The sequence below is a fragment of the Thunnus thynnus genome, chromosome 7, assembly GCF_963924715.1.
Source record: "Thunnus thynnus chromosome 7, fThuThy2.1, whole genome shotgun sequence".
NCBI lineage: Eukaryota > Metazoa > Chordata > Actinopteri > Scombriformes > Scombridae > Thunnus > Thunnus thynnus.
In genome coordinates, this window is record NC_089523.1 from 26,536,931 (window position 1) to 26,553,577 (window position 16,647).

The 16,647-nt window shown below is 36.7% G+C and overlaps 1 protein-coding gene and 1 long non-coding RNA gene across 3 annotated transcripts in view; one reads left to right on the forward strand and one right to left on the reverse strand.

The window, feature by feature from the left end:
* Positions 1–1,264: 1,264 nt before the first annotated feature.
* cadm2b (cell adhesion molecule 2b) overlaps positions 1,265–16,647 on the reverse strand; it is a 162,215-nt gene continuing 146,832 nt past the window's right edge. For both annotated transcript variants that reach the window (XM_067595222.1, XM_067595221.1), the window contains 3 exons: positions 16,444–16,622; positions 3,418–3,540; positions 1,265–3,297 (listed from right to left, as the gene is read on the reverse strand). In XM_067595222.1, the coding sequence (XP_067451323.1) occupies positions 3,179–3,297; positions 3,418–3,540; positions 16,444–16,622 (421 nt within the window). In that variant the 3' untranslated portion in view covers positions 1,265–3,178. The remainder of the gene's footprint in view (positions 3,298–3,417; positions 3,541–16,443; positions 16,623–16,647) is intronic.
* LOC137186354 (uncharacterized) lies at positions 4,236–6,738 on the forward strand. Its single transcript, XR_010929008.1, has 4 exons — positions 4,236–4,354; positions 5,219–5,332; positions 5,974–6,009; positions 6,094–6,738. It is a non-coding gene; the product is annotated as an uncharacterized lncRNA (long non-coding RNA).

Below are 16,647 nucleotides of genomic sequence, written 5' to 3' on the forward strand. Positions count from 1 at the left end.
ATGGCAACATTAGTCTGCTGGGAAGCAACATTATGCTCAAGGTCAATGGGAGCTGAAGAATGGAGGATCATAATGACTCAGGCCTTGTGTCCTGGAACGAGATCTCCCTTTAAGGATGTTGAGATATTTAATATGAGCTCAGTAATCTGCACAAGGTTATTATATCCATCCTCAAATTTCAAAAGGTTCATCTGTGTCACTGAAGCAGTAATAATGGACTATAAACTTTGCTTTGTTTTATTTTTCTAAATTGGTAGGGTGTACTGTACATGTAGTATCCAGATTACTACTTTAAGTTTGATGAGGTGTGGTTAGATAATGTGAATATAATACATATTTGCATATCATTTTCCTAGAACACTTTCATCTTGAATTTTCCCATATGCCTCTCATATATTCCTGGTATTTTCATAAGCACAATACTATTTAAGTCTTTATACATTATTTATATGCATACTAAGCACATATTCATCCTCCAGTAATCCATATTTATATAATTAAGGAGACATAACTGTTAGTAATACCTGTATCAATCTATAAATTAGTGATTCTCTTTCATATTTCCCACCAATACAAAGAACATTTTAAACTCCATTGTTGCTACTCTATTCTACTGCTTCATCCTTTCTTCTTCATGTTTATTCTTATTTTATTATCTATTCAGTATGTTTATCCCATTTCTCTTTTTCCCCTATTAGATGCTATACCTAAGGTATTTGCTTTTTAATGACCTCTTTTCCCCCCAGGGATCAATAAAGTTTCATCTAAAGCGTTATCATTTCACTTCCAATTAAAGCAATCAGCTCCCGACACTAAAGAAAGCATCATTGACCATAATGTCAAATTACAAAGTTGTTTTCCTCACTCATCCTACTTCCTACTTCCTCTCTCTAGTTTGTTAAAACAAGGGCAACAGCAGCCTGCTGTGCTAACATCTGCGAGTAGTTTCATGAAGCCACTTCAAGCATATCGAACTGAGCGCCGGTGAGATGGGCGTAGAGTTCATGGAGACTCTAGTCTTCTTTTTGTCACCTTGTATTAATGCACAAATCATAAGCAGAGCCAGCCCCCGGGCCATCTTCCTGAGGAGCTTCATGGTTTTTTAATCTTTCTACAAGTTAGACTCTTTGCATATATTATTAATATTAAAGACTGAGTAATACTCAACAGTTGCATGGAATAACAATTACAGTGCAGCTTTGGTCAAAGCGCTGTCCATCAACAGGCTCCTCTTTATATAACAATAGATATGTGGATACTGGATAGTAACTGATATTGTGACTGTGGGTAATAGCACTGTAATTCAAAAGCACAAAGCATTACTCATGAGTTCATTTCAAGGCAGTCACAACAAAATGGCAGCTTTCAACTTGTTCATATTTTAATCCGCACTTTGTCTCTCTTTTTCTTTTCTTTTAATTTTTTTTTTTTTACAGTGGCATAGTTGAAAAAATGAATATTCAATACTGAGAAAAAAGCAAACCTCACACATCCCCCATAAAAAGCAAATTAATTACAGCGATTAAAACTTTATACAAAATGAGTTATTTATAGCATCATACTGAACTAACAAAATAACATGTATGAGCATTGGCAATGTGGTTCGATATCTTTGATACAGTGACTATATACAGTGAGGGGATGTTTGATTCACCAATGCCTCAACATGTCATTAGTACTGTTTGCAGCAAACTCAAAGGCCATAACGGTGATCCTTGTATTGTTTTTTTTATGAGAAGTTACAGAATTAAAAAATGGAAAAGTTAATGTCAGACAACTACTTTAGTAATAACAGCAATAATATCAATCAATGTAGTATTATATAATAAATGTCAGTCAATCATAATAATAAATACATATATTTTGACCAGATTTTTTTTTCTTTTTAATTTTAAGCAATTCATTAGAATCCCTGTTTGAAGAAATCTTCAAAAGTGTGAAAACAATTTCATCAAAGTGACGAAAACTGATATGACCTGAAATTAAAAGCTATAACCAGTGTTTTTCCCTTTACTAAAATTGAAAACTTAAAGATAATTTACATGCCTTCTGGCAAAACAAGCTCTTGTTTGCCATGGATAAATGAAAAAAAAAAAAGTGGAATACTTTAAATACTGTATATGCTCATATACAAATTGTAATGTGTCAGGGATCCCAAGATTCAACAATATTGTTCACCAATATTCACGTTAGCAAAGTATTTTACAGCAATATCCACACATTGAGCATAGTTGTTCAATAAAAGTCAACATAAATAATGAACCACACAAGGTTCCACTCATTCAGTTTGGATCTTACATCACATTGCCAACAAAAAATTAAAATTCTTCATCCATGACAATAACTGCAAGTGTACTGAAATCTTCATCATGTATCTGACACCATCTCTCCATCTAGACTCATATTGAATCCTGAGACAAGAATCAGTTGATGTGTTTTCCCTCCTTGTTAGTCCTCAGACTTTGTGCTTTAATTTTCTAACTTGTTCTCTGTTGGTAAAAATCAACCAGAGCAGAAACCGAAAATAAATGAATGCAGAAATATACAGATCGTGCTAAGAGGGAGTTGATTTCATCTAGAGACAATCACATAGATTGTGCTTCTATGTTTTGTTTTGTCAAAGTTTCAGGTCTGCTTTGTTTTTTTAATGCAGTATGGCTGTGGTGGGGTAAACTCCAGGCAACATCCAAGACCACTGTTTAAACCCTAAAAAGATTCCTCTGATGTCAATGTTTAATAAACTGATATATTAAACATATTCTGCCCTTAAAGTAGTTGCTTTAAGAGCAGAACAGTTTGAAAAGCTAAGACTTGATTCTGACTTGAAGCACATTTCATGTTGCTTCATGATTTTAAAAAGTTGTACAACAGTTAAAGTAAGAGATAGTAGAAAAAAAAGTTAATGCAAGCAATGGAAGAAAAGCAGAAAAATGTACAGCATTTAGGCACCATAAAACTGAAACTGAAATAATCCAAAATTGTACATGGTTCATACTGATTACAAAAGGAGAAGGCTATATCGTCAGCAAATGCTTTGAAAACAAGCATATCCAAGCATGAGCTTTCTGGAGAAGACAAAAGAATAATAAGTAAAGTAAAACACATCATGTAGTGACACTGAGGCAGCTTAAAATTGCATGTCTGCTGTCAAAAGTTGTCATGAAACAAAGCAAAAAGTCTAAATAAAGTACTCTTTCTTTTCCTCTGCATGCACATGGTTTCCCTCAGCGTTGATGATGGCTGTGTCTGCATCAGGGGCGTCCTCTGCTCCTTTGGCCTCATGTGTTAGATATGTCCCTGTAGACACACAGAGCCACAGCAAGTTATTCACCTGCTGAAAAGCGCTAAGACATATACAATACATTTACTCCAAGCAAGAAAATTGTTATTCAAGGCAGCTCGAGTGACCTCTCTTACCTTTATGTCTGGCCAGATATCGTCCGAGAACTATTATCAAACACAAGGTGATAAAGACCACAACTGCAACAACGCCACCGATTAAAGCATGGTCAGGTCCCTGTTGTCCTAAAGCATTAGGATCTGAACCGACAGAGAGAGAGCAAGTGAGAGAGAGAGAAAGAGAGAGAGAGAGAGAGAGAGAGAGAGAGAGAGATGGAGTGGATAATTTTAGAAGATAATATTAACACCTGCAAGATGATTTGCTGCTGTCTCATGCAGCTGTGGACATTTTTTAAACAGCAATGAAAAATCCAGATGTAGCTTTTACTCTCGTAAACAAAGGACAACAGTCCCAAATGAGCTTCTGCCGTATTTAGAGCAACCTGACATTGCTGCTTTGATATGGAGCACAAAAAAAATCACATGAGCATAAAAAAATAAAGATTAAATAAATGAATAAATAAATAAATAATATTTAATGTCTTGAATGTATTTCTACATTTACATACATCAACTTTTATTTAGGATATTTTTTCGTATTTATTCATTTATTTATTTCTGTATTTCCTCTTTTATTTATTTCTGTATTTCTGTGTCTGTATGTTAATTGAGTGGGTGGTCCTTACATCAGTCTAAAGCAGGATTGGTCAGCTGGGCGAACCAGACAGAAGCAAACGATTCCTATTAATCTACATTGTACAAGCTAGATATGCTAACCTTCTATTAACTACAAGGACAGACTGTATATAAAGATGGAGGACGCGTCTCGACTTCCTACTGCTATGCAAAGTGAAGCCAAAATATCGCATTTACAGCATGAATGTATTACAGGAGTTCATATGAAGGCGTTTGCAACCAGACTCTGCAGTAGAGTCGGGGGAGTGGGATTCAGCCCCTCAACTTGACTGACAGCCACCCACCACTGAGCCGAGTGAACCAAGTAGCCATGATGGAGGTAAACCAGCTGGTAACTAGCAGCTACAGCCGTAACAATGATTACATTCGGTGCAGCCGCACTGTATGTGACCAATTCATATAAACTTGCATCCATCCTGCCCTGCCAGTCGCACAGCCGGTACACACAGCTGTTCAGGAAGTCGCTGGTGCTAACATTAGCATTAGTGATTAGCATGTGTAATTCACAGTCTCTGTGTTAACAGACCACGTTAATGGCCATTTTAAATTGGTCTAAGTCTATGAAATGTTTAGTTTATGTTCATCCACCACAGCAGTTCATTCAGTTTTTTTAATAACATTTTACTGTGTCATGAAGGTAAGTTAATGCTTTTTGTGTTTTATGGGTGTATAAGAGTGAGAATATTGCTAGAATACAGACAGTTAGCCAGCCAAGTTAAACCTGTGGGTCTGTAGAGATGTGGCTGGAAAGTGAGGTTTATTGTATTTCCTAGCTGACAGATTTAAAGTGTAACAGGGCCAGTTAGACTGCCAAGGTCATCCAGTAAACACAGTTAAAGGTGTAATGAGATGTTTTCAATTAGTTTAACTGAAACATCTATGGAACATAAGAGTGTTATTCATGCAGATGAGAAAATGTGTTTATAATTGTGTATGCTCCATATTGTTTCCGTATTGTGTCGAAAATGTTGTGGTGCAGGTGCAGTTTACACATGTAGATGTTTGTAGCATTGTGTATGGGATGTTTAAAGTAAGTGAAATCCATTGAGAAGTTTGAAGCAAGCCTGTAAAAGTGGAAGTTATTACAATGAAGTTCAGAGATAGTAGAGCTGATGCAAGCTGAGCTAACGCCACAATGATATGAGTAACGCGCTGACTACTGTTTTAAATATGTTTTGCACAGGTAACCCCTGTGAATAAATGTGCTGCACCAGTTTGGACCCAGAGCTTCATTCTGAACCTAAACACACTCAAGCGAACTGGCTAAGATTTAGTGTTAGCTAATCCCAGTTTGCTAGTAAGTAACTGCTTGTTTGTAACTCATACATGTCTGCCTTTTTGTCTCACAGTAACATTTTTTATGTCCAGCAGTTTACTCTCAATTCACATCCATCAATGTTATACAATCCACCAGATAAGTATAGCTTCCTAAAAAATAGAAAATTTTTCAGGATTTTTTCAATTCTTAAATGTTTCAATTCTGCAATTTGACTCTTACTGTTGATAACCAGTGATATAACTGAACAATAGTTAAGATCCACCCCACGGCTGCTGGATATTAGTGTAAGTCTTCATATGCTCCTTTTGTAAAACAAAGTTTTATTCTCTGATGTGGTGTTTTTGCTTCATATTATACACAACCTCTACTTAAGTGTTGTGCTGTGTTGTTAATGTGACATATAGAACCTATAGTACAGTTCTGGATAAACATGGTTGCACAAGACCTGAACATAAATTATTTGCAACAGTCTACTGAAAATGATCTATGATCTGAATACTGTTTGTGTTACCAAGTGTCCACATCAACCAAAAATGTAATATTAATCCATGATGACAAGTCTACTGGCCTTGTATTACATTAGCTTTAATGTTGTTACTGTACATTACATTCAAACAATTGTATGTGTAAAATGGTGTAAACCTTTCACATTATACTAGGAAAAGAAGAGAGGAATCACAGCCAGATCTGCTCAGGTAATAAGTACATTAATAAAATATGAATGTTTATAATTTTTCTGAATGTTCAAACATTTGTCCATCTCTACATTTCTTTCAAAGACTGGCAGAGTGGACATGAACAGTAGAAGGTCTGCTGTCAAGGCTGGGGGTGTCTTCATCTTCTGCACTGTACTGTGGCACAGGCTGCTTCTGTAAATACAATATAATCATGTGTAATGTATTAATTGTATATAGATCAGTTTGAGCTCAATAAGTATAAGTATACTGTATGTGACCACTAAAATACAAAAGATAACTAACTTTGCTCCTTTGTTCTCTATGATTATTATTGTCACTTTGCAATAAACTAAAGTTCAGAAAATTATTGTTCTTCACACTGAACAGATGCTTCATCACTGTCTGTCCTTTGACTGTCTAAGTTAGTTTATATGTTAATTACGGAGCTTTTCAAGAACTATGGCTGGCTGATAATTTTAATACTTACATTAAAGGGGGCCTATTATGTTTTTCCTAATTTTCAGTCATATAGAATGTTACAATGTTGGATGTTCATATTAAACATGGCAAGGTATCAAATAATGAAGTAAACGTATGTAGAAGTAATCCCTGTAAGCAAAAAGCACCAACTTCAGATTGCTGTGAATGCTTGGTTTCCATCAAGAAATTCGCCATGAGCCGACGTCGGCTCGTGATGTATTTCTTTATATGGTCATCTGCTCCACACACAGCATGCCAGTTCACTGCTCCACTACACTAACATTATGGCATTTTTCCATTGTTAAGGGGGTAGTCACGCCAAGCCATGACTCAAGTTGAGCTGGTACAGCTGGTGTGTTAGTTGTCTGCAGCTCTTCATTAAACATCATCATCACTGTAGCTGTTTCAGCTTGTGCTATGTACTATTATTTCTAACTGATCCACTGAACAAAAAGCTCCAAATATCTCCAAATATTGTGGTGTAGAACTGTTTTTATTGAATAATAACACTGCTAATGAATCTCTGCTAATTCAGTGATGAACACGTTTCATTTCCTATAGTCCTCACAATAAAGGTCTTTTATTTAATCATTTAAAAACTTTTAATATGAATCAGCAACAGCAGGAAATGTTGGGTTTTCATCAGCAGTAACTTAACACAATTCTGATACAGCTGCCCCTCAAGCTTCCTGAAGCTGGCCAATCAGAACAGAGTGCGCTCATCGCGAGGGAGGCCTCAAAGAGACAGGAGCTAAGACTGCCTGTTAAGAAACAGAGGCTGAACTGAGGGACTGCATAAAGGGCCAGTATAAGATACCTAAGGAGTTTTTGAACTATGAATCATGAAAATGTACTATAGTGGAGTTCTATGGAGCTTTTTCCCTATCTTTATTCAAGAGCATGGTATATCAATTTGAGAGCATAGTTTATTGATTTCACGTTCAAATTTTGTAATTTGTCCCTCAAAACCCTGCCCTCAACTCAAATAGCCTCTGATTGTGCTTAGATTTGCTCTGTTTCTGCTAAGCAACATTATATTTGAGTGCAAGCACACAGTTTGAGCAGAAACAGAGCAAATCTAAGCGCAAGCAGAGGCTATTTGAGTGCGAGGGCAGGGTTTTGAGGGACAAATTACAAAATTTGAACGTGAAATCAATAAATTATGCTCTCAAATTGATATACCATGCTCTTGAATAAAGATAGGGAAAAAGCTCCATAGAGTCCCACAATAAAAATATAGTGCTGGAAATGAGCATAATAGGTCCCCTTTAAAATACAATTTTGTGGATTAAATACTTATTGACTATGGTCTTGCCAACTCAAAATCTAATTTATAAACAAATAACTGTTGCCCTACCAGGCCGTGAGTTTTACAGTGGGCTGCGCTTAGCTAGCCAACACAGGTTAGCTGACAACAATGATAAACTTACCGAACAAAAAGCAAAGAAGGCCCAACAGTATCTGTAGGAACAGTCAACAGCAGCTCTACGCCAGTTTAAAAATGCTGGTAGTGAATCACAAATGAAGACATATATGAGCATCCTCTTTCAGAAAATGCTGTGGTCATTCGTTTGCCGCTTCAGATAGAGTTTTGAGGGCCACAGTCAAGTCAAGGCAGTAATAGGAGTAATAGGAGGTCAGTTCAGGACCTCCTACCTTATTAACATACAGACACAGAAATACATAAATAAATGAAGAAATGTAGAAATACATAAATAAATAAACAAATAAATGAATAAATGTAGAAAAAAAGAAATGTAGAAATGCATAAATAAATGTAGAAATACAGAAATAGTCTAAATAAAAGATTATTTGTGGAAATGTAGAAAAGAAATCCAAGACATTAATTTAATTATGTCCTTTTACATTACCAAAATCTCTTTATTTTTTATTTATGTATTCAATCGTTTATTTCTGCATTTATTTATTTACGCTTATGTCATTTTTTGTGCTCCATACTTTGAAGTACATGAATTGAGGTATAAAAGAAGTAATCCTAGGAAATAGCACAAATCTCTGCACAATTCAACATGGCATTAGCAAAGCAACATGCTGCAAGAAAGCTGAAGTCTAGCTTTGAGTGATGTTTTAGGTTTTTGCCAAAGCATTGACTGACACTATCATTTGTTTTCTCCTTGCACACTGCCACTTACTGCTGCTAAGGAACAGGTTTAAAAAAGAAAAGAAAGAAGTGTTATTTAATGCGAGGCATCCTCTGGGCAGAGAGCGTGCTGAAGGTTTCCCAGGCAGGAGCATGCCTTTGTGTCTGTCCTGTAATAAACTGTAAGTGGCTGTGTCTTTACTGTGCACCTCGTGTGCTCTCATTATCTCAAGCTGATGAATGGCTATGGCTTGTGCTCAGCTTTGCAAAGTGACCCTGGGAAATGACGACGGGGATGTTCCTACAAACCTTGTTATACTCCTCCGTTAAGGGAATGCAACCCTCATTTTCAGAAACCCCAAAGTGTAAAACGTTAAAAAAAAAAAAAACATGAATTTGTGAAACATGCAGTTCATTTAACTCCATGCAGATTAGAACCACCACAGTTGTTTTATCAGGGACTCACAGGCAGGCACTTCAGACTTTTAAGCAATAACTGTTTTGGTTGAACAACAGTTGAACAGTTGAATTAACTCAACTTTGGTTGAATGTCGATGGATATAATGATCTGTGCAGGTGATTCCACTGTCAACAAGGGGCATAAGCAATTTTCATATCACACTCAGTTGGTGCACAGTGCTCACAGAATTGAGACGAGCTGAATTGCTCTTGCTGCATGGCGTCTGAACTTGTCGGCTGAATGCTACTTGCCAGTTATGCTTACACTTTATAGAGTGAGTAAATGACTATTAAGTATTCATTCTTGTCCAACCAGATTTTTGAGCTTTGAATCACACGTAAATACACTGTTTATTATAATATCAATCCTGGCGTAAACTGCAGAAAAGCAGAATTTACAACCAAAACGGTTGCAAAAATGAGAGCATCTTTCTTGAAAGACTGAGATAATACACTACTCACACTGTCACAAAAAAGGAAAGCTAAAGACATTTAGGCAGCGCACAAGGACATCAATGACTCAGTCAGCCTTATTTTGTCTTATATGGTGTGTAGTTACATAAATACGACATTAAATGGGAATCCTGATTCAATCCTGTCTCCAACAGCTAACAACAAAGAATTTAAAACTTTATGACAAAATGTATATATAAGAAATAAAACATCCCAAACTAAATAGCTACAGAGGAACAAAGCTAAAGAGATTAAATTAAAAAAAGATTAAATCATGAACTTGACTAAAGAAATGTTGTGAAAAGAAATCTTTCTTATAGTATGTATGTGATCAGAAATGTGAAAGATAAAAAGTTCCCAAAATAATTTTGGACCTTTCCTTTCATTTCTGCTGTAATCACAAGATCTGGAATCAAATATTTACACCCTGGCCTAGATAAAATCTCCAGCCCAGCTCCACTCTGATATAGCCATCTATTTCATTTTGCAAAGACAAACCAAACCAGAAACATATTGTGTGATAACTTATGCAGCCTGTGACATGGCTGGAGAGAAAGTGGCACGCGTCAGCAGATTGAGCATCCATGCATGGAGATGGTTTGGCTCATGCTGGGTGGAGGCCGTGATGTGTCCTGACCCAGATCCAGATCCAGCATCACACACTGTAAAGCTGGCTTGCAATGATCGTCTAGTGGGATATTTACCTGTTGTGGGCCCTGGAAAGTCTTTGGCTGTTGCCATGGTTGCAGACAGTGACAGCAGTAAGGGAAGACGAGGGGAACAACACCGTGATAAAAAAGGTGACCAGAAAGTTCAAAGGAAACATGAGAAATTAGCATGGTCCAATTTTTTTTTGAGAATTTACTTCAACAGCATGCAGACGTGACGGAAAACAAAGCTTGCTGTCAGAGCCAAAATGCATGCCTAATTGGAGAACCATCCACAAGGACAAGATGAAAAATAAAGGCGGACATATAGATTTTTGGCTATATAAAGGAGTCAGTTCACTCAAATTACAAACAATATGTATTTTCTCACTTATCACTAATTGTATGTGGCCATGCAGTTACTTTTATCTTAAATTGTCCAGCTTTTGAGATAAATGTCTCTGATATTCAATAGACCTATCAACTGAATTTTTTTAGTCACCTATGAAAACATGTTCCTCACCTCTCTTGCAGTAGGTGGAGGCAACAATCTCAGAGACAGATATCTCAAACCCTGAGCAAATGAAACCAAAACTAAGTGCATAGCTAGATACCATTAGTGGTAAATGAGAAAACATATTTTTGGAACCGACCTTTTAATACTGAAAACAAGCAATCCCTTTTGGACTTTTAATGGACTTTCAAACATTCAGCGTTCTGGTAACACATTCACTTACACCTGAGAATTCAACAATTTCTAAATAATGGGTACCACTTTCTGATAAGGCATCCTTTATAAAGGGTTTATAAGCATTAATTACTGGCTTAATTAATATTTAAATAATTTACTGATGATTTATAAATCATTTATAAGCCATTAAAAAGCATAATTTGTGGGTTGTCAGGTTGTGAAAAACCCCTCATTTCTACACCATCATAACATTTGCTTCACCTAATTCTTTAGGAAAACACCTCCAGAGTACTGTTCAACCATTTACCTTCTGGAAAGGGCTGCAGGGCATTCAGGCAGAAATCCATTTATTAACAATTTTTGACACTTATAACTGTAGACTTTAATTATTTTCATCACTGACTACTACTCATTTGTTCAGGGTCATAAACAAAGCCTATCCAGTGTGAATCATAGACTGTAAAAAATATGGACGTAGTCACTGTGACATCACACAATTAGTTTTGAAGCTCAAGGTGGGCGGATCCAGCCGTTGCCATCTTGGCAGTGCCTGACTCTGCCTAACTCCTGAGGTGGTCTGAAGGAAGCCTGGTTGCTGAAATAAGCCACTTAGTGGCTAGCGACCTGTCACTCAAAGCTGCCATGTCCTTTATTATGCATAACTTTATGATAAATAAAATTGAAATGGGTGAGTTATAAAAAAATTCACCCCTTTACAGTTGTCATGAACGGGGAAAGTAGAGGCCAAAACCGTTTTTTGTACCAGGCGGTAAACATGTTTATTTCTGCTGTAAAGTTGGACATTTTAACACAGGGGTCTATGGGGATTGACTTGCTTTTGGAGCCAGCCTCAAGTGGCCATTCGAGGAACTGGCACTGGGCATTGACTTCATTTTTCAGCCCTGGAGGTTGCTGCTTGGTGTGAAATAATTCTTTATAATTGTTGTTGTGGTAATACCAGACCGGTACTGTTACAGATGTTTTACTTCATCCTATTGAAAACATCCAAAGTGCTGTTTTGCCTTTTTTGTGTTCTAGCTTCACCCAAAAGAAGATTATTTAATATTTATAACACCCAATAAGTTATTACCAAATCTTCTTTTGGGGTGAAGCTCAAAGAGTTTTGCTGACGTTTGTAACCATTTTGGATTAGCCAGAAGTTAGGTGGAGTCACGCACTGCCAAGATGGCGTCGGCTTGAGCCACCCACTTTGAGCTTCAAAAGCTTCAATACTTTTGTGTATGACCCTGAACAAATGACCAAGTAGACCTTCAAAAATCATCATCATAAATGATTATAAGACATCAAGTCTTAAAAGTTATTAATAAAGGGTTAGTGTTTCCCATTTTCTAAGTCATCCTGTCTGCAGTTATATTTAATAAGTCATTAATGACAATAATTAAAGTCTACAGTAATAAGTGTCATTAAATTGTTAATAAATGGATTTATGCCTGAATGCCCTAAAGAATTAGGTGAAGCAAATGTTATGGTGGTATAGAAAGGACGAGTTTTTCACAACCCGACAACCCGCAAATTATTCTTATTAATGGCTTATAAATGATTTGTAAAGCATTGGTAAATTATTTATTAAGGCATTAATTAATGCTTATAAACACTTTATAAAGGGTGCCTTATCAGAAAGTGTTACCAAATAATGTCATATAATGTTACATTTACAATAAGGATATATAGTGCAAAGATTATGATGGGGATAGGTAAGAGTTTGAAAAAATGGCTTACGGATACTGTGTTTTTGTTTTCCTGCATTATTATGAGAATCAAAGTCCTTACACTTTAAGATTTGTGGGTTGATTATCCAAATGAGGCACATCCAAAAATTCCATCACAAAACAAAAGCTATCTTGGCGATTTCACTTGTTTTATCTTCAGAGTGCTCTTGTGGCTCAGTATGGCAAACTCATACATAAACACTACAATACTAATTCTATTAGAAGAGATGAACTCATAAACACAGAGAATGGGATTTTACTAAACATTATTCAAGCGTAATTGCATGTGTTCTTAATGCTTGCTTTAAGAGCAAACAGACCAAGAACAAAGTTATATTCTATTTTCTACTTCTAGCAAAACGGGTGGTTAACAAACAGCAACTATCTTGTGTGGGAACTTACACTGACAATATCTGCAAAACTAATCAGTAACAGTAATAAAAATGCTGGTGGTGTAGCAATGCTGTGTATAAAAAATAGATTAGAAAGGTAAGACAAAAAGAGCATTGAATCCATCCAGTAAAACAATTCTATTTTCTAGCTCAAAGCATTGTTGTTAGCTCATCAATCATCAACTGTATGTTCAGTGTCATGTTTGTGAGTGCATGGAGCGTTGAGGTGGGGCCTGATGTGGGAATGTCGGCATTAGCAGACGGGAAGAATGGAGGCTAGAGAGGGGAGGCAGGGAAGCTGAAGATGGAGGCACTAAGGTGATGACGTCAGCTAAATGAAAACAGGAACAACGGGGAGCAAAAACAAACCTCTCCATGGGGGAACAGGCTCAACATGAGAAAAGTTACAGGAAAATCAAACAGCACAAATCAATTACTGCGCATGGCTGGTGCAGTGGGTTAATTCTGGTCTTTCACCTGAGTGAATACAGGAAAAATAACAAAAAACTAAAAAGATGATCAAATACATCAATAGCACAAATGACTCAAGCTGTGAATGAGTAAATTCTTTCAGGAATATCTTTCGGGAAAGGATGAGTCATACACGGAGGACTCATATTTCTTATATCTGTTACATTTTCAAATGATTAATGATCGGTTGATAAACGGGCCACACACATAGAATGCAAACCTCATCATGTATCATGCTTGTTAAGGTGAAAATGTATAATTAATGCGTGAAATGTGAGGGTAAGAGGTAAGAAGCAGGGCAGCAGCTTTAAAAGCAGATGCAGATATTTCTCAACTGTATTTAACCAAACTATCTGTTACCATCTCTCTAACATCTCAGACAGAGTAATTATCATATACTGTGTTTCCTCGCTTTATTTAATACAGTGTATTAAGGAGCATAATTGCAGATGGTGATAAATTGCAGCGGAGTGATGACATTTATTGCTTCTCAGCTCTCCTGTCATTAGCAAATTAGGCTTAGAGGCTGAGATGATCCGAAGAGACCCGTTAAGTATTCAGCCAGACATGATGTCACTCTGAAGAATGACTGTCATCATCAGTGGAAATGAACCTGTCTTGCACATCTTTTACCTGCTCAACTCAATTTTTCATCTTTCCCTCGTAACCAGGACTTTGTGTTGAGTGCGAGAGGGCTGTTGAGGGTCATCAGTTTTGCTATTTCCTCAGTTAATCTGACAAAAAGTGAAACACAGCTCACTGATACATATAACAATTCAGGCTAATCCAACCAATTTCAATGTTTCTTTTCAATTTGAAATTATGAAACAAAGTCTTTCTGACTGAAATAGGAGGAATGAAACTTTTGTCCAGCACATGGTGTACAGATATGACAAGATGATGTGGACTAGCCTGACATCACTGCCTTCCCCTGTTCAATGAGCATGATGAAAGAACAAACTGAGATAATAAAAGCTGAAAGGATGAATGTGTCATCCTCCTCTTCCCTTGTTTTTTCCCCAGTGATGGGCTTTTTCTGCTCAAAAGCCTCTGCCTTAAAATCAAACAAAGAAGCTGCTGTGCATCCACTAACTGCTTGTGAGCTTAAATAAGTCCAGTGTCTGAGCTGTGATAAGTTCCTCCCAAACAAACTGCACTCTCGTGTGGGACTGTTTAATTGGCAAAAATGGAAACATATAAATCCATGTTGAATTTTAATATTCTGTCCTTGTTTTGTATTTTTACTTGGCTGTATTTGATAAACGCTTTAAACATGTGCTGCAGAGGCCTTAATGATCCATTTCCTGCACCATGCTGTCTTTATTCTCTCAGCCCCTCCACTGTCTCGGGATTAACTTATCTCTCCTCCAGGCGGTACTTGGAAGCTAAATTCTGCATCCTTAACACTTTTTTTTTCTGTTTCCTCATAGAGTAAGTCCAAAAGCTAAACCTATGCAGCAATATGTACAGTACAGTGAGGTAAACTGGGTTATCCTCCACAGTGCCAAGGCAAGATTTGAAGGCGGATTCTTGTGTAAATGATAATGTGATATATACTGTGGTCAGTTGGAAGCCACTTTTTACTCCAATTTGATACTATACTGCATCCCCACCTGGCAGCAAAACAATGTGATTAAATGTCAGATTTATATTATGAGGTCCAATCAGTGATTTTACATGTTTTATTCCATTTACTCCATATCATGTATAATTCATTTGGCAGCTAACAATTTTGCAAACTAAAATTTTAGGCAGCTTTGACTTTGGCTTTTGGAGGTAGGGCTGGTCATCTATTAACCACAGTGTTACTGGTTCAATCCACATTTCAAAGTGTGTGACATTGAACCCCTATTGCTGTGACCCCAGCAAAGCAATGCATGTTGAATAGTGTGTGTGCACTGGTGTTTGAATGTGTGTGTTAATGAGATGCAAAGTGTTAAGCGCTTTGTCCTACTAAAGTTGAAAAATGATGTATAAGTACAGTACATGTTGCTAAATTTATTTATTTATTTGCATTTGTTTCTCTGTTCCAGGTTTCGAGTCATTTCCATGCAGTATATAAAAATCATTAAGCGTGTCATTTAAACTTGCTGTGTAAACCATCAAAGTGAGCATCAAGTTTGCATTCATGATTGTCAAACTTACAATATTGTTACAGTGTGAGGTCAAGCTGTAAACACTTTTTAAATCAATCAGCACCTAATCAAACACGATCACACAACAATATTGTAGTATCGACAAAAAATCATGCAGACTTGATATTCATCTTGGTATGTTACAAAAATCAGTCAAGAATCTGATTATTTGAATTATTTTCATACTGTATGAAAATGAATGGAAATTAATGGCTGCCTCATATGATAATACAAAAATACATTTAAAAATCTAAAAGGGTAAACATGATTTTTAGTTAAGGAGCTAAAAGTTGCAAACACACTGGCAGGATCCTTTAAGTTGTTGAAGTCCATGCAAACTAAAATAGCGCCCAGGCTTTATAGCCAAAAAGTTGGAACACCATTCAAGGAATTAGAAATCAAGTTTAGCACACATTTGCTGATTTATCCCTTTCTAAATATCTATATATTATCCGTACCTGCTTATCCTTTACTGGTTAGCAGGGCCTGGAGCCCATCTCAGTTACCTGTTCACAATCTACTTCTCACACAAAATTGGTATAAAAATACTTCTTTAACATGTTTCCCAAAGGGGCAAAAATGACTCCACCAGTCATTATGAGTGGCACATTATCTGACAGAAACACTGTAATTCCAGAAAATGATGCTGAACCTATTATTGCTTTGTTATTATGCTTTTTGATTTGAGACCATTTTATCATAACATGCACCGTCTGCATATCATGCCTATTTAGGTTACTAAACTGCCAGACTGACAAACCCTCTGCTGGCTTTGTATTTTTGTAATGAACACCAACCGTCTCCAAAATAGCACACAGTGTAAGTGCACCGCAAAGCAACAGCAAAACTATGATCATCCATAATACAAGATTAGCCCTTATTGAAGTACCCACCATATACAAACAGTACATATTCAGCACTGCTGGACCCCAGGTGGTTGCTGGCCTCACAGCGGTACGTGCCATTGTCTGTTTTGTTTAGTGTGGTGATGGTTAGTTCTCTGCCCTCCACGATCATACGGTCGATGTCTGGCAGCTCTCCTCCATCTTTAGACCACAATACTGGTTCAGGTCTAGAAAAGAACACACAACAGTGTT